Source organism: Choloepus didactylus, chromosome 18 (genome assembly GCF_015220235.1).
Source record: "Choloepus didactylus isolate mChoDid1 chromosome 18, mChoDid1.pri, whole genome shotgun sequence".
Classification (NCBI taxonomy): Eukaryota; Metazoa; Chordata; class Mammalia; order Pilosa; family Megalonychidae; genus Choloepus; species Choloepus didactylus.
In genome coordinates, this window is record NC_051324.1 from 34,062,886 (window position 1) to 34,090,043 (window position 27,158).

General features: G+C 38.0%; 1 protein-coding gene and 1 long non-coding RNA gene across 7 annotated transcripts in view; one reads left to right on the forward strand and one right to left on the reverse strand.

The window, feature by feature from the left end:
* Window positions 1–885: 885 nt before the first annotated feature.
* Window positions 886–7,749, reverse strand: LOC119513686. Its single transcript, XR_005212686.1, has 3 exons — window positions 7,550–7,749; window positions 1,616–1,819; window positions 886–1,133 (listed from the first exon to the last, which is right to left on the reverse strand). It is a non-coding gene; the product is annotated as an uncharacterized LOC119513686 (long non-coding RNA).
* Window positions 7,750–8,086: 337 nt separating this feature from the next.
* The window catches only part of BCAS3 (BCAS3 microtubule associated cell migration factor), a 799,405-nt gene continuing 780,333 nt past the window's right edge, over window positions 8,087–27,158 (forward strand). For 5 of the 6 annotated variants that reach the window (XM_037808130.1, XM_037808128.1, XM_037808132.1 and 2 more), the window contains exons 1-3: window positions 8,087–8,174; window positions 9,407–9,494; window positions 12,206–12,260. In XM_037808130.1, the coding sequence (XP_037664058.1) occupies window positions 9,424–9,494; window positions 12,206–12,260 (126 nt within the window). In that variant the 5' untranslated portion in view covers window positions 8,087–8,174; window positions 9,407–9,423. Of the gene's footprint in view, window positions 8,175–9,221; window positions 9,240–9,406; window positions 9,495–12,205; window positions 12,261–27,158 lie in introns of those variants that run through there. The other variant, XM_037808129.1, reaches the window with a different exon arrangement.

The following is a 27,158-nucleotide window of genomic DNA, read 5'->3' on the forward strand; positions in this document are numbered from 1 at the left end:
AAATTTTAAAATGTATTAATTTGTAACGACATCTCAATGGAAGATTGAAGAGTAATTCATGCATTCAACATTTATTGTACATCTACAATATGTTAGAAACTGTGCAGTTGGAAGCATAGCAGTTTTCCATGGGAGGGTCAGTTGAAGACCAGTGATACAATTAAACATTAATTGTGAGTGTGTGTGTGTGTGTGTGTGTGTTTTAATTAAGTGCTTTATTCTTTTGCATAAACATGAAAAAGTTCTGAACTGGTATAGCAGCTCTGTGATGTTATCTGGGACCCATGTATCTTTTTTTTATTTTGGAATTTATTTTTTAAAATAATTCAGTTTTATTGAGTTATTTTCACAAACCATACAGTCATCCACGGTGTACAATCAATTGTACATTAATGTTTAATTAAACATTAATTGTGGTTGGTTTTTTTAAAATTCAGTTTTATTGAGATATATCCACAAACCATACACAGTCATCCATGGTGTGCAGTCAACTGTTCATAGTACCATCTTATAGTTGTACATTCATCACCCCCATCTATTTTTGAACATTTTCCTTACACCAGAAAGAATCAGAATAAGAATTAAAAATAAAAAAAGAACACCCAAATCACACCCCCCAACCCTATTTTTCATTTAGGTTTTGTCCCCATTTTTCTACTCATCCATCCATACACTGGATAAAGGGAGTGCGATCCACAGCGTTTTTGCAATCACACTGTCACCCCTTGTAAGCTATGTTGTTAAACAAGTGTCTTCAAGAGTCAAGGCTACAGGGTTGGAGTTTGGTAGTTTCAGGTATTTACTTCTAGCTATTCCAATATATTAAAACCTAAAAAGTGTTATGTATATAGTGCGTAAGAATGTCCACCATAGTGACCTCTCGACCCCATTTGAAATCTCTCAGCCACTGAAGCTTTATTTCATTTCATTTTGCATCCCCCTTTTGGTCAAGAAGATGTTCTCAATCCCACGATGCCAGGTTGTGGTTAGTTTTTAAAAAAGAATTTGTGGGTACTGAAGGGTTCATTTTTATCAGCTCTTTCCAAGAAGGAGACATAGCAACTGCAGACAATTTTGAAGTAAATTTGTTGTGAAGGGATTTTCTGTCTTTTAGACCTGTGAGTTCATTTTAGCTGCAACAGATAGAAATTCTGCAAATTTGAATGCATATTAAAAATAAGAAAATCCATTTAGCTACTTTTTGCTTTTTTCTGCCAGTGATCATAAAGAAAATAATCCTATATCTACATGAAATTAAAATTTCCATTTGATTAATAGATTGTGATCTTTATTTTTCAAATCAGTTTTTTAAATAGCAAGTCATAACATTCCTTCCTACATCACATTATTTTTTAATGCAATGGAACCCAATTCTCTACCAAATAGTAACTAACTTTGGAGTCCTTTTTAGTTTGAGACAGATAGCTGCAAATATTAAAATTAGTTCTCTAGTTGTATTCCTATGTCTGTAGCTCAGTCTGTTCTTCAAGGGAGTTGAAGATGTTATACAAGGTTACCCCAAATAGTATGCAATGTTAACCCAACTTTTAGCAGCTTAAAACAACAAACATTATCTCCACAGTTTTTGAGGGTCAGGAATCTGGTAGCAGCTTACCTGGATTACAGTCTCACGGAGTTGCAGGTTAAGATACCATCCAGAGCTATGGTCATTTTAAGGCTTGCCTGGGACTGAAGGATGTTGTTTCCAATGAGGCTTACTTGTATGGTTGTTGGCAGGAGGCCTCAGTTCCTTGCCACATGTGTCTCACCAAAGGGTTGCTCAAAACATGGCAGCTAATGTTCCTCAGAGTGAGTGATACTAGAGAGACCAAGGCAGAAACCAAAGTTAAAAGCATCAATCATTAAATAAAGACTAGCATTTCTTTCATATACTGTGTAATAAGTATGTTTTGGCAACAGCATTAATGAATAATGTTATTTTCATCATCATACAGATATCTGTAAGATGGCTCTAATAGAGTATAACATTTTAATGTAATTCCCTAAATATACTATCTCATTAACCAAAGTTGAAAACTTAAATTTTAATCTTGGAGGCAAAATATTTTGACAGTATTAATGGTTGTGTTAGAAATTACAATATACATACTTAATCTTTTATAGTCTAAGAATATTTTACCACTTCCAAGGACAACATAGAAAGAAACCTTACCACTATATAGGTCCTTTTACCCTCCCCTCTTTATGATATAGTGGTCTTATATATCTACATTCATTGAAAACCCCATGAAACAATGTTGAAGTTTTTGCCAATTACCATCAAACATTTTAAATAAGACAAGATGAAAATACATCTGCCCAGATAGTTTATTATATTTACCCAGATAGTTGCCATTTCTATTGCTCTTCTTTGCTCCTGGCATTCCAAATTTCTGTTTTTTTTTTTTTTTTTTTTTTGCAGCACTTTAAAAAATGTATGCCTTCCTTCTGACCTTCATGGTTTCAGATGAGAAATTTGCATTCATTCAAAACATTTCGCCCTAAGTAATGTGTCATTTTACTCTTGACTGCTTTCAAGAACTTTTTCTTTGTTTTTAGTTTTCAGCAGTTTGATAATGATGTGTCTGTGTGTGAATTTCTTTGGTGTTTTCCTGTTTTGGTTTGCTGAGCTGCTTGAATTGGTGGGGTTTATGTCTCATCAAACTTGGGTTTTCAGCTATTATTTCTTAAAATATTCTTTTCAACAGCACATTCTTCCACATCTCTTCCCCCTCTTCCTTGCTATCCCCCTCTCTCTCTCATCTCTTTGTTTTTCCTTTTATTAGAACTTTCATTGTTTTTTTCAGTTCTCCGTTTTTCATTTGGTTGTTCTTTATATCTTTTTTTTTTAACTGAGATTTTCTATTTTCCCACTTGTGTCACGAGTGTTTATGGTTGCTTTTGGAGCATTTTTTTATATCTACTTTAAAGTGTCAGATAATTCTAACATCTGTCATCATTTAGGTTTGGGCATCTGTTGATTTTTTTTCTATGCGAGGAGATTTTCCTGGTTCTTAATATACTGTGTCATTTTGGATTGCATCTTTGACATTTTGAATATTATGTTATGAGAATCTGGATCTTGTTTAACTCTAGTGGCGAATACTGATATTTTTGTTTTAATAGGCAATCCCACTGGTTAGGTTGATGCTGCAAGTTCTAACTTCTGTGGACTGGTTCCAATGTCAGTACAGTTTTCAAAGCCTCTGCTGTGCTATTCTGATCTGTCCCTCATGACACCATCTAGTGGCTAGGCTGGGATCTGGGAAGTAGATCTTTCTGCTAGTTCTCAGTCTTTGATGTGCTGTTTAGGATCAGATGGAAGCTTAATATACTCTATGGGGTCACTTTCCTGAGCTTCTCCCTTTGCAGTCTCCCTGGTACTTTCTCCTTCCCTGTTCTTCCCTTTCAGTCCTCTAGTCAGCAAGCTGGGGCTTTAGGTACTGGGTACTTCCACTACTGAGCCTGTGTCTAGGGCCAAAGGGATTAACAACTTTGTGTTTCTGTCCTCAACTGTAAAATGCAGACAATAATTGTACAATTCCTGACATAGAGCTCAAGAAATATTAGCAAATCTTATTTTTACTAAATTCTTAACTTCTCAAAACTGTTACTATAGATGCCGTTTTCTCAGATTTTAAAGCAGTTTTTAATCCATGGTGATGTGTATATGGGGAAGGCAAATTATGCCCTAAGTACTGTTAAAACAGATGACAAAACTAATTTTTGGTCCTTTTGGTAGTTTTACTTTCTGTTATCTAATTATAAATACCAGCTCCAGATATCGGGATTCTGACATGTAATTTTTCCAGTTAGTGAATAGAGGATTATAGAGAATATAAATAAAAGAACTAATTCCTTTTGCTAAAGAGCTTACATTTTAGCTAGAGAGATAATAGAATTATACATTAATCAACTAGAAAGCAGCTACAAAGCAGTACTAATGTGTCATAGAAAAGGTTGACCATACCTTGTGGTTGGCCTAGGACACTTCTGGTTTACCCTGTTTTTTTTTTCTTTTTTTTTTTTTCTTCAGTATAATTATTAATAGAGTCTCATTTCACAAAGTTGTTATGGTTAGGATGGTAAATCAAATGGCCACTTTATAGATAATAGTTAATTTCAAAAAAAGTGAGTAAGTAGAGGAAAATAATCACCATGTCTTTAGGATGTTTGCTGGAACTACTTTGACCTGGAAATAGGAAAGACCAGAGTGGACTTCAGAGAGCTGTCAGCTAGGTTTATGGGACCCAACATAATGAACACTAGCAAAGACTTAGAATTGTTAATAGTAGGAAAAAATACTATTTTAGAAACCACAGCTGTCTAGTAACATGCAGGACAGACAAATGGCAGGCATATCTTGTTTCACTGCTCTTTAGTTCATTGTGCCTCACAGATACTGTGTTTTTTACAAATCGAATGTTTGTGGCAACCCTGTGTTGAGTAAGTCTATTGGCACCATTTTTCCAATAGCATGTGCTCACTTTGTGTCATTGTGTCACATTTTGCTAAGTCTCGCAACATTTTAAACTTTTTCATTATTATCTATCGTGGTTATCAGTGGTCTTTGATGTTACTATTGTAGTTGTTTTGGGGCACCACAAACTGCACCCATATAGGATGGCAAACTTAATTGATAAATTTGTGTGTTCTGGTTGCTCCACCAACTGGCCATTCTCCCATCTCCCTCTCCTTGGGCCTCCCTAGTCTCTGAGCACAACAATATTGAAATTAGACCAATTAATAACCTTATAGTGGCCTTTAAGTGTTTAAAAGTTAAAGGAAGAGTTGCGTATCTCTGGCTTTAAATCAAAAGCTGTGAATGCAAAAGAAAAGTTCTTGAAGGAAATTAAAAGTGCTATTCCAGTGAATACATGAATGATAAATGAAACAGCCTTATTGCTGATATGGAGAAAATTTTAGTGATCTGGATAGAAAATCAAACCAGCCCCAACATTCCCTTAAACCCAAGCCTAATTCAGAGCAAGGCCCTAACTCTCTTCAATTCTATGAAGGCTGAGAAGTGAAGAAGCTGCAGGAGAAAGGTTTGAAGCTGGCCGAGGTTGCTTCATGAAGTGTAAGGAAAGAAGCTGTCTCCATAACATAAAAGTGCAATGTGAAGCAGCAAGTGCTGATGTAGAAGCTGCAGCCAGTTATCCAGAAGATCTAGCTAAGATAAGATGAAGGTGGCCAAACAACAGATTTTCAGGGTAGTTGAAACAATTTTATATTGGAAGAAGGTCAAAATATCAACAGATGGGAGGAAGTTGATTCCAGCCCTCATGGATGATTTTGAGGGGTTCAAGACTTCAGTAGAGGAAGTAACTGCAGATATGTGGAAATAGCAAGAGAACTAGAGTTAGAAGTGGAGCCTGCAAATGTGACTGAATTGTTGCAATCTCATGATAAAACCTGAACAGATGAAGAGTTGCTTCTTATGTTGAGCAAAGTGGTTTTTTGAGATGGAATCTACTGCTGGTGAATATGCTGTGAACACTGTTTAAAGGACAACAAAGGATTCAGAATATTACATCTACTAGTTTATAAAGCTGTGGTAGTGTTTGAGAGGATTAACTCCAATTTTGAAAGTTCCACCATGCTTAAAATGCTATCAAACAGCATAGCATGTTACAGAGAGATCTTTCATGAAAGGAAGAGTCAGTTGGTGCAGCAAACTTCACTGTTCTCTTATTTTAAGAAATTGCCATAGCCATCTCAATCTTCACCACCTGTATCAGTTGGGAGCCATCAAGATCGAAGCAAGACCCTCCACCAGAAAAAAAAGTTACAACTTGCTGAAGGCTCAGATGATGGTTAGCATTTTTTAGCAATAATGTATTTTAAATTAAGATATGTACATTGTTTTTTTTTTTTTTTTTTTTTTTTAAGACATAATGCTACTTCACACTGGGAAAATTTTATTGCAGTAATCTGGAACTGAACCCTCAATATCTCCAAGGTATGCCTGTAAATAGATTTGAGGTGATATCCCCTTGAAGTATGTTGGTTTTGATATTCTAAAAAGTTCTTGATTTTTACTTTTTAGGAGATTACTACACAGGGTAGTGTTAAAAAATGTCAACCTTGAATGCATCTCAGTAAGTTTATACAGTGATTAAATTAATGTATTTTCATCTGACAATTGGAGGATTTTGAGAAATGTGATGGTAATTTTTTTTACCTCTTTATTTTTCCTTTTTCTTCAGTGAAAATGAAAATATTAATGTTAACCATAGTTCTATGTGAAAACATTAAACACTGCTGAAATCAAATGTCTCAAGTGTTATTTGTTAGCAGGGTAAGTGATGCAATAATTTGCTAGAGGCTAAAAAAAAGAATGCTACTAAAACAAAAACACAATAAAGTACAAACTGACCTTGAAATTTTGTTTGCATATAGATAGTCCCCTGTTGTTTTCTAGGGACTTTTTTGATCTGCGGGATCATAGGAAAGGCAATCTTTGTCATTAAGTGATGTAATGGGCCATGATAGCAGTTGGAAGAACAAAGGAAAGAAGGACATGAAGTCACTGTTTTCCACTGCAAAGGAGTTTCTTATCTGGGGTTGCACAAGAACAAATAGTTTGTTGAAGAGTGTCTCCCATGTCTCAATACTTTGAAATGACTCATAAGCTGGCAATACCTACTAAGCACCCATTAGTTACCTCTATTCAAATATATGATCACTATGTTTTATTTTATCCCTGTCTGAAGGCTCATTATCAGAATCTCACACCATCTGTGTGGTGAAGAAGATGGAGTAATTAGAACTGGTTGGTGGTTCATGCAAAGGAAATTCCTAGTTGGTTCTAAGAACTTCAAACTTATTTAGAACTCATATAAAACCCTGTGTGGTTCATATTTTAAGAAGGATGAAATTAAGGTGCAGAAATCCCCCCTTCCCCCCAATTTATAACTCCACCAGTGTTCTTCCAATATATAAATGTTACCACTCAGTTACTCAAACCCAAAACACAGACATCATCCTTTATTCTTCATTTTCCTGCCACCCCACATACAACCCCCCGTCAAGTCCTTTCAGTTCTTACTTCCAAATATATTCTGAAATTGACTGCTTTTCGTCACCTTTACTGCTTCAATTCTAGGTCAACTTCTAGGCCTCACCTCCCACCTCTTCCTCTCCTCCGCAAAAGTTTATTCTCTATACGTAGCTAGCGTGAACTTTAAAAAAATGTAAATATGATCATGATACTAAACTACTGCCCCTTCCACTGTACCACGATCTTTTTTATTTTTGCTGCTGTATCAGCCAATTCGTTACTAACACCATGACTATAAATAAGCCCCATCCTCACAGGATTGTCCTTAGAATTAAATGTGACATATTTGAAGTGCTTAGTCCTGTGCTGAGCATTCAATAACTAAATAAATGTCATTATCCCTATAAAAAACGTAGCTGACAGAATGACATCGGCAAGATATCGACCCTCAAAGATGGAGATGGAAACTGAGGTAATGAAGGAATAAGGCATGGTCTACAAAGCAAGCACAAATTGATGTGATTACCCGCCGCGCTCCTCACTCACATCAAACCCCTCCTCGGCTCCAGGGCTGCCAACAGCCTCCAGGCAGCCTAGGCTCCCGGAAGGTAAACACATCGCTAAAGGCCTGGGAGAAGGCGAGTTCGGGGTGTGTGAGTGGCCACCTAACAGTGATTGGCAGCTGCCATGTCCACGTGCTTTGAGCTTCGAACCAGCTGTCGCGAGAATTCGATGTAAACAGTCCTCCTTCTGTTCTCAATTTGAGATTCTGGAGTGAGGTAGACAGGAGTCTGAGGTATGTTCCTTTTTACGAAAGCCACGAAGCAACTGTCTGTGAAAGAAACAGGCATGCTTGTAACTCCGCCCCACTTGCCTGCGTTCACAACCGAACCCAACAACTGGGCTTCACCCGAACTTACATATTGTTATGTTTTCCCCCAAGCTCCATGGGATTGGATAAATTCAGGAGGCGGGTCCTCCTCTTTTCTATTTGCTGGTTGGCGAAGCTGCCCTCTAAGGGCAGTGCCCGGTGGCAGCCAGTTTACTTCTGTGATTGGACGAAAAGGTAGTTCCGCTGAGGCGTGGTAGGAAGTGGTATCCGTCAATCATGGGGGAGACTCCAAACAGTGAGCCTTGAGCTGGAGAACAGCGTTTACCGGCGGGGCGGCCGGTGAGAGGGCTGGCGGGTCTCTAGCCTGGGGGAGGTTTGGGTACGACGAGGGGCGGGCAGGGTGAAGGAAGAGGGTTTAGGTGGCAGGAATTCGAAGGGGTAAAGGTATTGAGATTGGAAGAGGGGAAGGGCAAGGGGCCAGAGGGCGGTCGGGGGCAGCGGTGGTTCGCCTTGGAGGTTAAGTGGGTAGTGCTGTGCGAGTGTCTTTCCAGGAGAGTGGGGCCTGAGGGGCTGCTGAGGGTCGTCCTCACGAGACAGCGGCCTTAAAGGCAAGGTTTGGGAGACTGGTTCGGGAGAGAAAGAATGGAATGGAAATGAGAGGTTGAGGAGCTGGAGGTGAAGGTACCGGTAGATGAAGGGATAGCTCGATTAGTTAGGGCACAGAGTGTTTTGGTTGTAGGAGGTGGGATTTACCTGTTCGGGAGTTTTCAAATAAGGTGATAGAATGTTTCCTTCTTAGCAGTGATGCTTTTAGGGGTATTTCAAGCTATGGGCTTTCCTCAGCCTCGTTTCAGTCTTCCTTCAGTTTTAACCGGGTGGGCTCTCCATACTCTAAAGAATCAGCTCGTTGATTCAGATGCTCATTAGACATTCAGGGATCAGGATTTAGTAATGTAATGGGATAGGATAAGGGGCTGCTAACATCATAGAAGTATTTATTACTTTGTTTAGACTCTGGTGATTGGATTACCATAGCAGGGGATTAAAAAAATATGATGTAAAAATCTTGTTTCATGACTGGTCATGCAGTCTTATGTATGCATGGATTCCCAACAGGTTTAGTTGGAAAGTAGTGGAATTAGCTCACCATCCCATTTGTTCTTGAAATATTGTACCATGTCTGTTTTTCCTATCTCAACATAAAATTTCAATAAATTCACTACTTTTGGCTCACAAAGGTAGCACACATGTTTTCATAAATGATTCTGTGCTATACTTCCCATTGTCTGGTTCTATTACCTTTTGATTTGTGTTAGCAACAGACCAAAGGGACCAGCAGAAATTGTGCTTCTGAGACCTGATCCTGTATTAAAGAAACCCTCAGGATAATTTGAAACAAAAAATGTAACTACTTCTTCCTCTTTTTCTTCCTTTCTAGTATAATAGGAATTGCTGGGAAAGTTACCTCATTTTAGGCATTCTTTGATAAAGGATCTCTAGTGGGTAGCCATAAACCTCTTCTCTCGTCCCCCCAATGATACATTTTCCTTGTCTTTTTCTGCTGGAAACAGGTTTTGTGAATGAAGCTATGGCTACAGATTCCCCTAGAAGACCCAGTCGTTGTACTGGGGGAGTTGTGGTTCGCCCTCAGGCTGTCACGTAAGCACATTTAAGATAAACCCAATAGCTGAAGAAAAGAGTACTCGGAATAGTAACTAGTATTCAGGTTTCCTTTCTGAACACTACTTAATTTTATAAGATCTTTTAAGTTTTGGCATTATAAAATGAGAAAATATTGTTGACAAGGCCAAATAATTGGAGAAACATATTTTCAGTATGTTCATAGGGTGCATGAAAAGCACTGTCTATATATGCACTATTTTTCAAACTCTAGATTTAACAAATTAGTGGGTAATTAAATCAATTTAGGGGATCAGGACCAGTATTGAAAATTGTGAAATAGAATACAGTAGAAAATATGGGAATTAGTGTTGTTTGGTGACTCACAGATCTATTTATGCATATATATATATATATATATATATATATATATATATATATGTTTACGAGATCATGACATAAAATGTAGTTCTTTACGTTTCAGAAAGTTTGAAAATCAGTGCCATGGAGAGTACATTTCTTTATTTTAGTAATTATTTGACAAAGGATACCAATGTCTTTTTAGGAGCTTATAATCTAATATGGCATCAAGATACGTACATATGAAATTATTATAATCAGTAAAAAGAAAAGATGCCACCAAAATGGCATGAGAATTTAGAAGGAGTAGAGGATGATCAGAAGGTAACATTTGTAATGTACCTCGAAAGGCTGAATATAACTTAGCACTTAGAATCAAGGATTATTTTTAGGCACAGGGAATGCAGTAAGCAGAGGTGGAGAAGGCAAGGTATTTTCATAACACGGAGCCCTTATTTAGGGAAGTAAGCTTATTTAAGGTAGGTTGGGGTGAACAATGAAGACCCCTGAATACCTGGCTAAGGATATAAAACTTGTTTTCTGCTTTTCAGAAATGTTCTTAGAGGAATTATGGCATTTTGAATTTTTTTCCTTGGGGACTTTAGCATTTTACATAAAGATTGCTTTCTTGGATTAACAAAAGTATATGAATAGTATATTTTACCACAATAATTCTTTCTTTCTGGCTGCATTTCCTAGAACTGTATTTTTTTGCCAACTATGGACCATGCAACCATTTAGTCATTTGATTAGCTGTGAATTAGGTACTACTTTAAATCTTCATTTTACAGATGAGGACACCAAAACAGAGTAAGTTGTCCTTGGTGGTACTGCCAAGAAGGGGAACTAGTATCAAACCTAGGCAGCTTGTCTCTAAGACTGTGCTCTTAGACACTCTGCTATGCTACTTTACCATATGGTATTCAGAAATACTGCTTTGGGTTATACAGTACAAAATATTAGTGTTTTCTTTGACCACTCATTAGCATTCTTTAAACAAATAATTCTTGAGCATCTACGACATGCCTAAATACTAGCTATAGATGCTAGAGATAGAAGGTAAAGATGAGAGATGGGCTTCCTCCTGTAATGGAGCTTACATTGTAGTGGGCAAAACAATGAGCAAGTACATAAATAAACAAGTAAAATAATTACAGGCTGTGATCAGCCCATAGCATGCTAGGATAGAGAATGACAAGGGGAGTACACTGAAAGCTGCCAGGGAAGGACTCTGAGGAGAGATCAGCAAGAAGGCTGGTCTAAAGGTCTCGATTCAAAGAAGAGCTTGGTGTATGCCAGGAACTGAAATTGCAGATGATTGGAGCAGAATAAATTAGGAGGGTGGCAAAAAAAATGAAGTGGAGAGGTAATCCTGATAAATTTTTGTAGGTCTCTGAGGTATTTTGCTTTTTTTAGTAGGATTTAGGATAACACGTTATTTTCTTCAAATGTACTTGTTCACACATCTTTGAGATGAATTTGATACAGTATTTTGAAGAAATTGTTTTTCTCTTCTGGCTGATGTACTTCCTATATAAAATATGTTAATTTAGTGTTCTTCACAATGTTGTTTTCTTCCTTCCTTTTGTACATTTTAGTATTTTCTCATGCCTTGTCTATGCCAGAAGTTCTATCCAGACTTTTTAATAACTCATTGTAATGCCTGCATCTTCAGCAAAATATAAGTTCATTTTGCTACGTATAGGAAAGGAACTAGGTTCATAACCAATTTAAAGTGAGGTCACTGAATACTGAGTCACCAGCAGCAGTTTTTCTTGTTCTAATGAGGGCATTCTTCTGCTGTGACTCAAGAGGAAGGTCCTGCCTTAGCCAGGTCTTTCTGTCATCATGCCTTCAAATACGGGTTAGAAGTTATCTCTATCAAACTAGGAAAGCAAGGCTTTTTTTTTTTTTTTTAAAGACCTTTATTAATAAGTGCTTGCAATTTGTAGACATTTTTGAAAAAAAATTGTAAATTTTTATTAGAAATTTAAAATAAGGGTCTTAAAAATCTCAACTTGACCAGATATGAAGCAATCTAAAAACTTTTAAAAGTGTTTTGCCAAAACCAGGCTTTAAAAAAAACACATTTGTCATTGCAAAAAAAAACAAAAACCAAAAGTAGAAAACAAAAAACAAAACTGAAAAAAGGGAGAGCTTGACTTTTAAGTAGATAATGTTTAAAAATGTTAAAAGCTCATTTGCTTTTAATAACATATACAAAGACTCATAAAACTGGTAAGCAGAATTATTGTGTAAAAAGAGTTGGCCTTTATTAACTTCTTTTACTATATGAATGACTTCTTTAAGCCTTGTAGATAGAACTTTTCCATGTTCTGTTTTGTCTTAAGCTGTCATGATAAAGTTTTCTCCAATTCATCCTTTTCCAGAGAGCAGTCCTACATGGAAAGTGTTGTGACTTTTCTGCAAGATGTTGTGCCCCAGGTAAGTATAAATGTTTGGTTTCAGAAATAGCATGTTTTTATTTTTATTTATTTTTTTAATTAAAAAAATTTTTTTTATTGAAATGTATTCACATGCCATACAATCATCCAAAGTGTAAAACAGTTTTTCACAGTATCATCGTATGGTTGTGCATTCATCACCACAATCAATTTTTGAACATTTTCAGTATTCCAAAAAATAAAAAATAAGAATAAACATAAAAGTAAAAAGAACACCCAAATCATTCCATACTTCTCCTCCCCCAAAATATTCATTTACTTTTTGTCCCCATTTTTCTACTTATTTGTCCATACACTGGGTAAAGGGAGTGTGAGCCATAAGGTTTTCACAATCACATGGTCACACCATATAAGCTATGCAGTAATAAGATCGCCTTCAAGAATCAAGGGTATTGGATTGCAGTTCAGCAGTTTCAGATATTTCCTTCTAACTATTCTAGTAAGCTAAAAATTAAGAAGGGATCCGTATAATGCATAAGAGTTACCTCCAGAATGACCTCTCGACTCCATTTGAAATCTCTCAGCCACTGAAACCTTGTTTTGTTAAATTTCTCTTCCCTCTCTTGATCCAGAAGGCTTTCTCAATCACACGATGCAGGGTCCAGTCTCGTCCCTGGGAGTCACATCCCACATTGCCAGGGAGATTTATACCCCTGGGAGTCATGTCCCGTGTAGGAGGGAGGGGCAGTGAGTTTACCTGCTGAATTGGGTTAGAGAGAGAGGCCACATCTGAGTAATAAAAGAGGTTCCCTGAGGGTGACTCTTAGGCATGGTTATGAGTAGACTTAGCCTCTCCTTTGCAGTAACAAGGTTTCATAAGAGTAAGCCCCAACATTGAGGTCTTGGCCCACCAAGCTGGCAGTCCCAAATGCTTGAGAAAACCTCAGGTACTCCCCAGCTAGGGAAGTTTAATATTTCCACATTTTCCCCCAGCCCCTCCAGGGGGCTTTGTAAATACTTTTTATTCTCTGCCCAAATTACTCTGAGTTGTATCAGGGCTTCAAGGAAGTTGTGAAATGTTGTGTTTCCTGAAGTTGACACTAGTATCTTCAACTTCAGAAAGGCTTTTGATGTTTTAGCATCCTGAGCATTGGCAGGGTGAAGCTATACCTGTTATTGTGTAAATGTGCCTCAGTTTTGTGCCTGATAGTAGCAAAAGTGTTATTCTTCAGGACTTGGTCTTGTAAGAAGAATCAAGGTGAGAAGGGACTTGTGATTCCCCGGTTTGGACTCTATTTCCAAAATCTCTTTCTCTTATTCTAGTTGAATGTTGCCTTTTTCCAGTGAGAAAGACTATATAAACTCTGCATTTCATTAGCTCAATGGTTTGTGTCTAAGCACACATCTAATTTTTTTAAATATTGAACATTCTCTTTGTGCCAGACAAAGTTGTTTTACCAGCATAGGAGATTTCTGTGTACAATATTGCCTTTTATGGTTGTGGAAATTAGGGCTAATATATTTTGAAATTTAGTTTCTTCTGTTTGAAATCAATCAAAATTGTGTATCTCAGATATATGTATGTGTGTGTGTCTTTCTCTCTCTATACACACACACATACATATGTATTACATATATATAAAATCAGTGTACATGTGAAATGCAAATAGGTGACCATGATGACAAGGTTTATGGGGCATATAAAGAAAAAGAAATTATTGTATCAGTTAAGTTTATAAGGAACTTGGTTAAGATGAGAGATCAAACTGCTTGGAACAACCAAAGATAATTAATAACAATATATCAGTAAATGTTACATATGATAGCACAGACTGAATATTAGGGGGGAATGCAGAGCAAAGAAACAAGTGAAAGAGTCAGGAAGTTAGAAATATCATTAGTTGATATGAATGGAGAACTAGGGTATTTGATGAAGGAAGCCAGCTAGGTAGACATGGTATAAGCAACAGGGCTGCTGTGGTGGTAGAGCATGTTCTATTTTACACACAGAGGGCCAGGCTTAGAGAGCAATTGGAGGCTGAAATCCAACTTGTACCTCTACAAACTGCTCCCTTCTTCTAAACTCTGCCATGAAGTTGCAGGTTGCAGCTCCAAAGAAGGGGCTTTTTTTTTTTTTTTTTTTTTTTGTAATTTGCCTGCCCCTAGGGAGGCCTCTTTTATCAAATTTTCACAAAGGCATCTTTTGTGCTATTAGTAACCCTGTGTAGCGAGTTGTTTTTGTTGGCTGGAGGGGAGAGGCTGTTGGAGAGTTTGCTACAGGAACGAGAATACTAAATGGAGTAATTACCATTAGGTGGAAAATTGGAGACTATTAAAACTGATAGGGTAAAAGTGCTGGAAATTAGATGATTAATTTTCATGAATACTATGCATTAGAAAGAGGATAATGGGTTGTTAAAATCTATGGAAATGGTTGTGAAGATTTGGATTTAGAGTAATTGACTATGGATGTAGGCACGGATCTAAGAATTAAAGTATTTCTTCAACAAATTTGTGTTGTCTGTCCCCTGAAAGCAAGTCATTTTGTAGTTGTTGTAGACACAAAGCAAAAGTTCAGGCGACATTTATTTGCATACCCAGTATGAATCAGACGTTGTGCTAAGTATAGGAGACACACTGTGGTTGTCTTTAAGGCTTCATGGTCTAGTACAAGGGTTGCTAAACCTTTTCTATAAAGGACTAGATAATAAATATGCTAAGTTTTAAGTTCATACAATAACTTGTAACTATTCAACTCTGCTGTATTCCAGTAAAACTTTATTTACAAAAACAGGTAGTGGGCTGGATACGTACCAAATATAACTACCATAATGAAGGCAGCGTAGAGGAAAGAAAATTAACTTCAGTAGGGGGACATCAAAGAAGGTCACATAAAATATACCATTTGAATTGTGGCACAGAGCAGAATAAAACTTAATCCAAGGTTGATAAATTGAGAATGTGGGAGCAGTAGGCTCACATTGGTGCTTACTTATTTGATATAGAAGTCATGAACTTATATTTGCACATCACCTTCAGGAAGCTTAGTGATTGATAGCACAGACTTTGCTGTTAGATCTGGCTTTATATTCTAGCTCTATATCTTTTTTATTATGCATTTTCTTACTGTGAACTTTAATTTATGTACCTAACAGTGCTAACTTTCAAAAAAATTTAACAAGTAGTTAGCAAATTTCAAAGAATGTCATGGGTCAAAGTTCCACAACTTCAGCTATTTCTGTTATTGTAAAATATAACATACACACAGAAAGGTGTTAGCTTTCAATGTACAGCTCAACAAGCAGTTATATAAGTAATTATAAAAATTGTTATGGGTTACAGTTCCAGTTTCAGTTCTTTCCTTATGCAATATAGGGTGTATACAGAAAGGTGAAGACTTTCAAAGCACAATTCAATGAGTAGTTATAGAGCAAATTTCAAAGGATGTTAAAGGTTACAGTTCCACCATATCATTTACCTGCTTCCAGATATTCCAACACCCCAGCATCTAAAAAATTATACATATTTATATAAAGTTTCAGTATTCATAGACCTTTGTTGAATCTTATCTTGTTTGTTGCTATCCTTCCTCTCACTTAATCTCTTTCTCCATCTTCAGGGGTGTCTAGGCAGTGACCACCCTAACTTGTTCATATTGAAAGGGAGTGTCGACAGTAAGGGGAAGAGACTGTATGTGATTGTTCTTAAAGAGGCTGTTGCCTCTGGGTTTTAGGATTGTTTGGCATAGGAACACTCTGGTGGATTTAAGTTTCTGAGAGATAAAACTTAGTGAGTGAATCTTTTATAGAATCTCAGGTAGGGACCTAGGTATTTGTGGACTTACTTTCAGTACGGGCATGGCATATTGTGGCCATTTGGGATGCCTAGCTGGAGCTTGAATAAGAGAAACCTCCAGGATAGCCTCTTGACTCTATTTGGGATCTCTCAGCCACTGTGATCTGAGCTTGTTACCTTTCTTTTTTCCCCTTTTGGTCAAGTAGGTATTTTCAATCCCTTGTTAACAGTGCCAGGCTCATTTCTGGGAGTCATGTCCCACATCGCCAGGGAGATTCATTCCCTTGGGAGTCATGTCCCTCGTGGTAGTGGGGGTAGATTAATGAATTTATTTACAGAGTTGGGCTTAGAGAGAGAAAAGCCACATCTGAGCAACAAAAGAGGTTCCCTGGAGGTGCCTCGTAGGCATAATTATAGGAGGGCTCAGCCTCCCATTTACGATCCTGTTTCACAAGAGGAAGCCTCAAGTCGAGGGCTTGATTTATTAATAGTAGGTGTTCTAGTTTGCTAATGCTGCTGGAATGCAAAACATCAGAAATGGATCAGCTTTTATAAAGGGGGTTTATTTGGTTACAAAGTTACAGTCTTAAGGCCATCAAGTGTCCAAGGTAAGTCATCAACGATCGGGTACCTTCACTGGAGGATGGCCAGTGGTGTCTGGAAAACCTGTTAGCTGGAAGGCACATGGCTGGTGTCTGCTCCAAAGTTCTGGGTTCAAAATGGCTTTCTCCCAGGATATTCCTCTCTAGGCTGCAGTTCTGCAAAAATGTCACTCTCAGTTGCTCTTGGGATGTTTGTCTCTCTTAGCTTCTCCAGAGCAAGAGTCTGCTTTCTATGGCTGTCTTCAAACTCTCTCTCATCTGCAGTTACTCTCTCAGCTTCTGTGCATTCTTCAAAATGTCCCTCTTGGCTGTAGCTCCTCTTCAAAGTGTCACTCTGAGCTGCACTGTGTTCCTTTTGTTTGTCAGCTCATTTATATGGCTCCAGTGATTTAATTTAGACCCACCCTGAATGGGTGGAAATTATCCAGTCAGAGTCATCACCCACAGTTGGGTGGGGTGCATCTCCGTGGAAACACTCAAAGAATTACAATTTAATCAACACTGATACATTTACCCACACAAGATTACATCAAAGATAATGGTTTTTTGGGGGACATTATACAGTCAAACCGGCACAGTGAGTTCCTAATTTCACTTGATATATACTCTATCCCAAGATAAACAGTCAGTTTCTTACATTATCTTCACTTAGTTTTACTATCATCATCAACCTCAATTTTAAACAATTGTCATAGCATAATACATCCCAGAGATCTTATCAGCTGCTAATTTTTCATCTCTAGTATTAGTGTAGTGTTGGTAAGATATTCCTATTAAATATAGTCTTTAGTATGTAATGGGTAGTTTTTCCATATACCATTCTGCTAACCCTCTGCACCAGTGTCATGCCTTATAAGCATATCATGCTAACACTTATTTAGGTTTGTGGTGCTTCTCTAGGGGTTACATACCTTTAAACAACCAGTTATGAACATATTCACCTTGAATGCATCAGTGATATTTCTAATCCCATTAATGAACCATAGTCACAACTGACCATTTCCATACCATTAAGTTCACCCTCATTATCACATCTGTACATATTAGATTATCATTTCCCCTTCACTAGCTTCTATCTATAGGTCTCCTGTGTATTACATTATAAGACACTTATTTTATGTTTTTCACAGAGTTCACATTAGTGGTAACATACAACATCTCTCCTGTTGTGTCTGGTTTACTTCACTCAGCATTATGTCTTCAAGGTTCATCCATGTTGTCATGTTTCACGACCTCATTCCTTCTTACTGCTGTGTAGTATTCCATGGTATGTATATACCACATTTTGTTTATCCACTCATTTGTTGAAGGACATTTGGATTGTTTTCATCTCTTGGCAATTGTGAACAGTGCTGCTATGAACATTGGTGTGCAAATATCTGTTCGTGTCACTGCTTTCAGATCTTGTGGGTATATACTGAGAGATGAAATTGCTGGATCATAGAGTATAGTCGATATCTAGTTTTCTGAGGAACCGCCAAACTGTTTTCCAGAGTGGGTGTACCATTATACAGTCACACCATCAGTGAATAAGAGTTCCAATTTCTCCATATTCTCTTCAGCATTTGTAGTTTCCTGTTTGTTTAATGGCAGCCATTCTAATTGGTGTGAGATGATATCTCATTGTGGTCTTGATTGGCATCTCCCTAATAGCTAGTGAAGCTGAACATTTTTTCATGTGTTTTTTAGCCATTTCTGTTTCTTCCTCAGAGAAATGTCTTTCCATATCTTTTGCCCATTTTATAATTGGGCTGTTTGTACTATTGTCGTTGAGTTGTAGGATTTCTTTATATATGTAAGATATTGGTCTCTTATCAGATACGTGGTTTCCAAATATTTTATCCTATTGCATTGTCTGCCTCTTCACCTTTTTGAAAAAGTCCTTTGAGGTACAGAAGCTTTTACATTGGGGAGTTCCCATTTATCTATTTTTTCTTTTGTTGCTTGTACTTTGGGTGTAATGTATAGGAAGTGACCTCCTAATACTAGGTCTTGAAGATGTTTCCCTGCATTATCTTCTAGGAGTTTTATGGTGCTGTCTCTTGTATTGAGGTTTTTTGTTTGTTTGTTTGTTTTTTGTTTTTTCTTTTTTGCCCTTGTTTTTCTACTCATCCATCCATGCACTGGACAAAGGGAAGTGTGATCCACATGGCTTTCCCAATCACATTGTCACCCCTCATAAGCTACATTTTTATATAATCATCTTCAAGATTCAGGGGTTCTCAGTTGTAGTTTGATAGTTTCAGGTATTTACTGCTAGTTATTCCAATTCATTAGAATCGAAAAAGGGTTGTCTATATTGTGCATAAGAGTGCCCACCAGAGTGACCTCTCGCCTCCTTTTGGGATCTCTCTGCCACTGAAACTTATTTCATTTCACATCCCCTTTTTGGTCAAGAAGATGTTTCTTATATTGAGGTTTTGATCCACTTTCAGCTAATTTTAGTATAGGGTATGAGGTAGGGGCCCTCTTTAATTCTTTTGGTTATGGCTATCTAGTTCTCCCAGCCCCATTTGTTGAAGAGATTTTTCTGTCAGAGTTCAGTGGATTTGGGGTCCTTATCAAAAATCAGCTGACCGTTTATCTGGGGGTCTATTTCCAAATTCTCAATTCTATTCCATTGATCAATATGTCTATCTTTGTGCCAATACCATGCTGTTTTGACTACTGTGGCTTTATAATAAGCTTCAAAGTCAGGGAGTGTAAGCCCTGGGCTTTTATTTGTAGAAAATTGTCAGGCATATATACACAACATTGAATATTAATTAAAGCACAAGTACACCTGGGGCTAAAATAGCTAAAGGCTAAAACTACCAGTCTGCTTTTATTCTTTATCTAGTTTTTTACCACTTCCTAACTTTGACCACAGAAGTAAATTTCCTTTTCTGCAAACTTTTTGCAACTTTTTGTATCCATTCAGGTTTTGTCCTATAGTGTGTCTTTTTCTTCATTCTGAAATAGCCAGTCATTTAGGACAAAACTACTTTCTTTTTCCTTTGAAAACACCCTTTGAATCTCTTAAGTTACCAAAATAATTTTGAAAACTGTTTTCAAGCAAACATTCTGCAGCATAAAATTACCACTAAAGTTAAAACTTGTCAGAATGATGCTAAATACTTAAAACACTTTAATGTATTATTGAAAAAATATAAATTTTTTTAACAAGAATTAATAGCACATATAGTCATTAAACTAGATGGTTTAACAATATATAAGCTAAGTTTTCATTAGTAGATAGAAGAATTTCAAGTGACGGGGTTTTAAATACTGTATTTTCTCCCCCTGCAGTGGCAGAGAGCTCTTCTGGGTCAGGTCTACAGTCGGTTTGGGGCATAATGAGTGTTTACTCCCTGGGGGTTGGGGGTCCTGGATTGGTAATACAAATAACCTTTGGCATTTTATGTAATTCTGATACCTCATGGGCTTAGGATTCTCAACCAGCATGGCTGCATGGGCCAGAACCAGAGCCAATTGACCTTATTTCCCCCAATTTCTAGTGCTTGTGGCACAAGCAGGAGTAAGTTGTTATTGTTACCTTGCTGCGGTTTTAAGTTGTTGGTTCCTTTACCTGAATTCACAAAGCTTGCATGGTCCCAGTGGTTACCATTTCGATAGGAGCAGGGGCAGCCACTCTAGGCATGGAGTTGATACTCATTAGTATTGAATACGTTGTTTGAGTCCATTGCTGTAGAGAAATTTTATCATCTTTCAAGTGTTCTTTAAGAGGCCATTCATTTTCTCAATCATCTCTGCCCCAGAGGTGTTGTAGGGCAGGTGGAATGTCCAGAGGACATCATGTTCGGCAGCCCAGGCTTGAGTTAGCTGCTGAGTAAATGGGGTCCTTCTATCACTATCCATATTTGTGGGGACTCTGGAGAAGGCACTTAATTTTCTAGGCTATGTATTGTGGCCTGTTAGTTGGCCTTGCCCAATGGGAAGGCCAACAGCAATTCTTTAGCTGTATCCACGGCAGTGAAAGCATATTTTGCCCCTTCAGACAGAAGCAGGGGGCCCAGATAGTCTACTTGCCACCAGGTAACAGGGATCCGGTTTTGGCTGATGTGTTCAAGTCAGTGAGGAAGCATTCCTGGCTTTTACAGCGAGCAGGAGGGGCAAGTGTCCTCTACTTCTTTTAATTGATGTCAGGTGATGGGTAGTTGAAACTGCTGTGCCAGCCTCCACAGGGTCTGATATCTTCAGTGCCCTGTTTTTCAATGCAGCCATTCAATAGCTTAATGCTTTGTTGGTGCTAGGCTGTGGCTCTTTGCCAGGGCATCTGCTTCTGTGTTACCTGATAATGAATTACAGTTATGGGCAGAGACATGGAAAACAGTTGCCTTGCATTTGTGGACAATGACCATCCATACAGCCCGCAGTTCAACTCACTGGCAGCTTTGCGAAAGTCCAGTCTCCCACCAGATGTTGTCAGTACTGGGCTAGACAGCCCCGGCTGTCCAGGTAATAGGTTGCCCATGTGCTGATCCGTCAGTATACCATGCAGAGTCAGATATACTTCCTTGTCTGTAAGTGGTGGGCGTGGGAGTTGCTACCTTGGGAGCATCGACAGGAAGTGGAGCATGCTGCTCTTCCACGTGGGAGACTGGTCCTAAAATTTAATGCGTCTCTGCACGCAAAGGGCTGTTGTTAAAAATGCTACGTTGTAGAGGTAGGCTTTCCATTTTGTCAGCGTGCTCAGCTGAGCACTCCCCAAATGGGGCTTGTTTATAGTGTCCTGTATACACTCCTGTATGGGGTATGGCCATCCATAAAGGTCACTGGGCACCTTTGAGTTAGACCTTCGACTTGTAACAGAGCATTATAAGCTGTGCACAATTGCTTTTCCAAAGGGCTGTATCTGATTTCTGTGCCCTTCCATAGTTGGGACCAGAATCTAATAGTCACACATCCTGTTGCCTTTGCCACAAACCCCATCCGAAGCCAATATCGGCACTGGCCACATCCAGTTCACAGGGTCCACCCCCCTTCAAGCCTGTGCTTGTGTGATAGTTTGCTTAGCTTTTATAAACACATCCTGCCATGGAAAATCCCATTCCCAAGCTTTTCCATTTCTAATTAGGGTGTACAAACATTTTAAAATTTGTACTAAATAGAGTATAAACAGTTTCCAATAATCTAATAAACCAAGAAAAGCTATTAATTGTTTAGGAGCAAGCAGAGTGGGATAACTTTGTATTTTAACAACAGCTGAAGGAATAGCTTTAGTTTTATCCAACCAGACAATACCCAAGAACTTGATAGAGTAGTCAGGCCCTTCTGGAGGTTTCCATATTTTAAAATTTTGAGCTATTAAACCATGGCAAATAGAGGGGCTATGAAGGTATCCTTGTAGAAGCACAGCAAATGTCCATTGTTGTCTTTCCCATGTGAAGGTGGACACAGGTTGGCTAGAGGGATCTAAAGATACACTAAATATAATATTAGCAAGGTTTAACACAAGTTAAATTGGCTTAATTGAATACTCATATCCTGCAACAAGGTAGCTATATTTGGCACAGCTGCAAACAAAGGAGGAGTTACTATATTAAATTTGCTATAATTAACAGTCATTTCCTAGGTACCATTAGTTTTTTTCATTGGCCAGATAGGGCTATTAAATGGCCCTGGTAGTTTATACTGATATATTGCCACAGTACATCTGGGTGAAGGCACCTTTTGTTGGACTAGAAGACACACGTGCTTACTTTCCTCAGTTTTAATTTCCCAGTTAGACGGGCTCATCATCTTTTGATGAGGAATCAACAGGATCCCACTCTTTAGGGTCCCAGTCAGGGGAAGATAGGATATGCCTAACTAGTCCTTTGGACAGCTTATGCCCTCTTACTCTAGTGTACTGGCATGCCAATATTTCTAAACTTTTATCCAGAGTGTCTTTCAGTTCTGCTTGGGTCAATTGCATATCCCTTTCTAACTTCAATTCTTCTTCTAAGTGCCACACTGCTGCATTGGCCGTTAAGGCCTTTTCTGTAGCTACACGCACGGCCTCAAAGAATGGCCAGGCTACTGCTGCAGCAGCCTGGCAGCTTTCCTTTTTCTCATGAAATCCTGCTAGTCCTGTGGCCTGTTACAGGAGGGCTGTTAGTCCAGCTAGGGAGTTACATGCATCTCCATATTCCCTCAGTGGACCACATTCATCTAGAAGGGTAGCCACCCCTCCCCACATAGACATCCATTCATTTAGGAGGATAGACACCCCCTCCTACATAAATGTCACAGACCACCCCAGTATCCTGCCCTGGGACTTCCCCTTTCCCTTCCCCAAGTTCATGTTGTCAGTGCCTGGGATTTTAGTCTCTGGGCTGGTGGCTACTTGATCCTCCTGACTGTGGTCACCAGTTATTGTGACCCAAGGGGCTTTTGCAGCCAAAGGACTAAAGAAAGCACTGGACACATTCTGAGACATAAGCTTTTATTTGGGGGCTTACCTACAGGGTGGGAAATTGGTCACGTTGCCCTGAATTCAGGAGCTGCTCCGAATGGAGGCAGGTTCAGAGCTCAACGTGAAGATACTCTGCAAATGCAGGGGGTGTTGGGGAGTGGTTTATAAGGATTAGAGCAAAGACATTCAAATGGGTATGAGAGCATAAGCACAGGAGCGCGGGTCTTGTGACATAGGGAAGGATCGATTGTAGTCAGATTGTAGTCAACAGGGAAGAGGGGAGGATTATAGGTTATCTTGTAGATAATAGTATCTCAGGGATTTCAGGGAGAAGGTAGTTTCAGGAGGGAGGTAAGCTATAGATTACATTTTGTGCCGGAGGCCTGATTTTACAAGGAGAGTAGGTCAAACCTTAACTGACCTAGGTTATGCAAGGTGCTGTGTACGCAGTCTTCAACGCCGTTGGGGAAGGCCCTGGGCCTCCCATAACATTGTACTGCGGAAGTTATTTTCTCTACAGTGGAAAAAGCCAAAATAACGTAAATGATATCTACAGTGATTATGGCTGTTGTTTTTACAGTGATCTTTTATAAGATTCAAAAATAAACATGCTTCTGAGTGTTTCTGTGTTGGAAAGCAGATAAGGATATAAGCAGAAGTAAATCTTATCAGTAATGGAATGAAACTTTTGACTCTAAATAGGAGGGCTACAGCATTTGGATCTCGGTTGAAGGAGAAAGGAAAATTAATTGAATGAGTACTATAAAAAAAACAAGAAAACCTTGTGTAGAAGTACATTCACCTCCATAAAGACAGTAAGTGAAAGCTGAATAGGTGCTGGGTGATTCTGTGTTTCACTGCGAATAAACAATCTAAACATGGCAAAGGAGATCTGAAGAAGCTGAGAGGCAAAATGTTATCACATACCTTCACTGTGCAAACCTTCAAAAAGGAGCACAGGAAACAGCACTCAGATGCTTCAGCTAGTTTCTCAGAATTTCCTTTAAAATGCTCAGTAAAGAAGACCAAGTAGTGGTCTTCCAAGCAGTGTCTACTAAGGAAAGAGGAGCGTTTGAAGACATGGCAAAAATATACAAGCCTCATTATGAAACCTTATTTTGCTTTGAAGCGGGGGAAAAAGTGGTTCAAGAATCCCTGTGCACTGTAACGCCTTCTTTGATCTTGTTCTTGTTTTGTTCTAATCACCCAGATATCAAAAGAACTGGGAGAATGTTGAATAACACTGCAGATGGTAGTAAGGCTGCTAAGCTGAAGAAAATCTTGGAAGTTATATTGCTTTATGAGGTTAAAGGAAAGATTGGTGTAGGAAGAAAAGGCCGTCCTAAATGTAACATGGTATCCTTGTTTGGATCCTGGAACAGAAAAAAGACAGTGAAAAAACTGATGAAATCCAAATAAAGTCTGTGGTTTAATTAGTAGCCATGTGCCAATGTTAGTTTCTTAGTTTTGACAAATGTATCATGGTAATGTAAGATTAGATTGTATTAGATCTTTAATATTAGGGGAATTAACTGGGTGAGGAGTATACAAGAACTCTGTACTGTTTGCATCTTTTCTGTAAATCTAAATTTATTCCAAAATAAAAACTTTATTTTAAAAAGAGAGAGTTGGTCTAGGAAGAAAAGAGCAAGACTGAGAAGGAAGAGGAATAAGATGAGGATGATGTGGTCAAAAATAAAGTTGATGAATTAGTTCTAGTATAGCTTTCCCTCTTTAAAGAAACTAACTGCTATTTTAAGACTCACTTTTTTTTTTAAAAAGACAATCGAAATGTAAGGATATATAAGATATTTTTTGTATCATAAGGGTGGTATTTTCAATAGCCATTAACCTTTTCTGGTATAGTATTGGAGTGTGTTTTGGCATGGAAATTTAAAGAAGATCACTTATAACACACATTATTTATGAGGTAGTATGTTTTGTGTGTTTTCAATACTGCACATATTAAGTAATTGTTATTTGAACTGAATACCATTCTATAATAGCAAAACCTCCCACCCAGTTTACAGCTGTTTTGTTGACGTTATGAAGGCTTTTAAGTATATACAATCTCCCTGAATACTGATGGATATTATTGACACTTTTCCTGTGGCTTCCCAGCCATTTATGCTTATCTTTGTGACTCCTGCAGGCTTTCAGGAACTAACTGATAGGTTGGGTCTGAAAGCCAGATAAGAGACTGAAAGACTAATAACTCTTGAAAAAAGTCTTAATAGAGTGTTAATTGCCTGATCACAACCCCCTGGGAACTAAATAGATAGTTTTGTTTGTTCTAAGTCTTCTTACTTGTTGACTACTTAGGACTGATTAGATTTTTGAATGCCCCCCCTTTTTTTTTTAATGCAGTTTTATTGAGATATATTCACATACCATACAGTCAACAAAAGTGTATAATCAGTTGCTAACAGTGTCCTAAGATCAAGGGCTCAGCCTACTAAATTGGTAGTCCCCAATCCTTGCAAGAATATCAGTAATTCCCCAGGTGGGGAAGTTTAATATTACCACATTTCCCCCAGTCCCCCAAGAAGGCTTTGCAAATACTTTTTATTCTCTGCCCAAATTACCCTGGGATGTATCAGGGCTTCACGCTAACCTGTAGAAACAATCAGATCTCACCCCCATTCAAGGTTCCATGTAATTATTGTGTTTGAATAACCTGACCATACAAGTTAAATTATATAGTATGCTACAGAAAATACAGATTTTGCACCAAATAAACATCTCTTGATTTGGTTTCACACAGAAGTTGAAGTTTTAAAACATCAATATCATCCTTTACTCTTTAGTCTCATTTACCTTAGTCCCAACCAAATCCATTTCTTTCATTTTCATAATTGAAATCTGATCTCTTTTTCATCTTTTCTAGCAATTGCTGTATGGGGTAATGCTGACATTCATAGCTGCTGAACTCTAGCTCTGTGTCTTGGGTGTCACACAAATACCCAAATCCAGGGACTGATTAGGTTATATACAAACAACTCAGCATCTCAGAATTTAGAAATAACCATTACAACTCATGAATGGTTGTAACTGCTGTGAGAGCTTACAATCTAGGAATCTTTAGAATAAGCCTTTCCCTGATAACCCATGCTCTCAGATTTAATTCTGAGTTTGCATATTATAGTTCGTCTGTATTAGTGAGACATTATAATGTTTGTCTCTTTGATTCTGGCTTATTTCACTCAGCAGATTGTCCTCAGTGTCCATTCACCTAGTTGTATACCTCACAACTTCATTCCTTCTTGCCACTACTCAGTATTCCCTTGTATGTATACACCACAATTCACCATTCCGTTTATCAGTTGCTGTACCCTTAGGCACCTCTGTCTATTGAAAATCGTGAATACTGCCGCCATAAACATTGGTGTGCAAATGTCCCTGCTCTCAGTTCTTTCAAGTATATACCCAATAACAAGGTTGCAGGACCATATGGCAACCCCATTCTTAGCTTCCTGTGGAACCACCCCACTGGCTTCCAGATGGTCTGTATCATTCTACTTTCCCACCAACAGAGAATAGGTGCATCTGTCTCTCAACATTATCTCCAGCACTTTTATGCCTGTTTATTTTTTTAAACAGTTTTATTCATACCCCATACAATCCAGCCTAAGTAAATAATCAATGATTCCCAGTATAATCACATAGTTATGCATTCACTGTCACAATTTATATGAGGATATTTTTATTTCTTCTTCATAGAAAGAGGAAGAGGAGAAAAAAGAAAAAAAAAAAAAAAAGAAGGAAAATTAAAATAAAATGCAATGTAAAGCCCATACAACACCACCACCACCAAGAATCCCATACAACTCTCTTATATCCCCCTGTTTTAGACATTTAGCTTTGGTATATTGCCTTTGTTACAATTAATGGAAACATATTACAGTGTTACTGTTAACTATAGACTCTAGTTTGTATTGATTGTATTTTCCCCCATAACATCTGATTTTCAATAACTTGCAATGTTGACATTCATTTGTTCTCCCTCATGTAAAAACATTCTTATTTTTGTACATTTAATCACTATCATTTACCACTCTAGGTTTTGCTAAGTTATACAGTCCCAGTTGTTATCTTCTGTCTTTCCTTTTGGTGTCATACATGCCCCTACCCTTCCTTTTTCAAC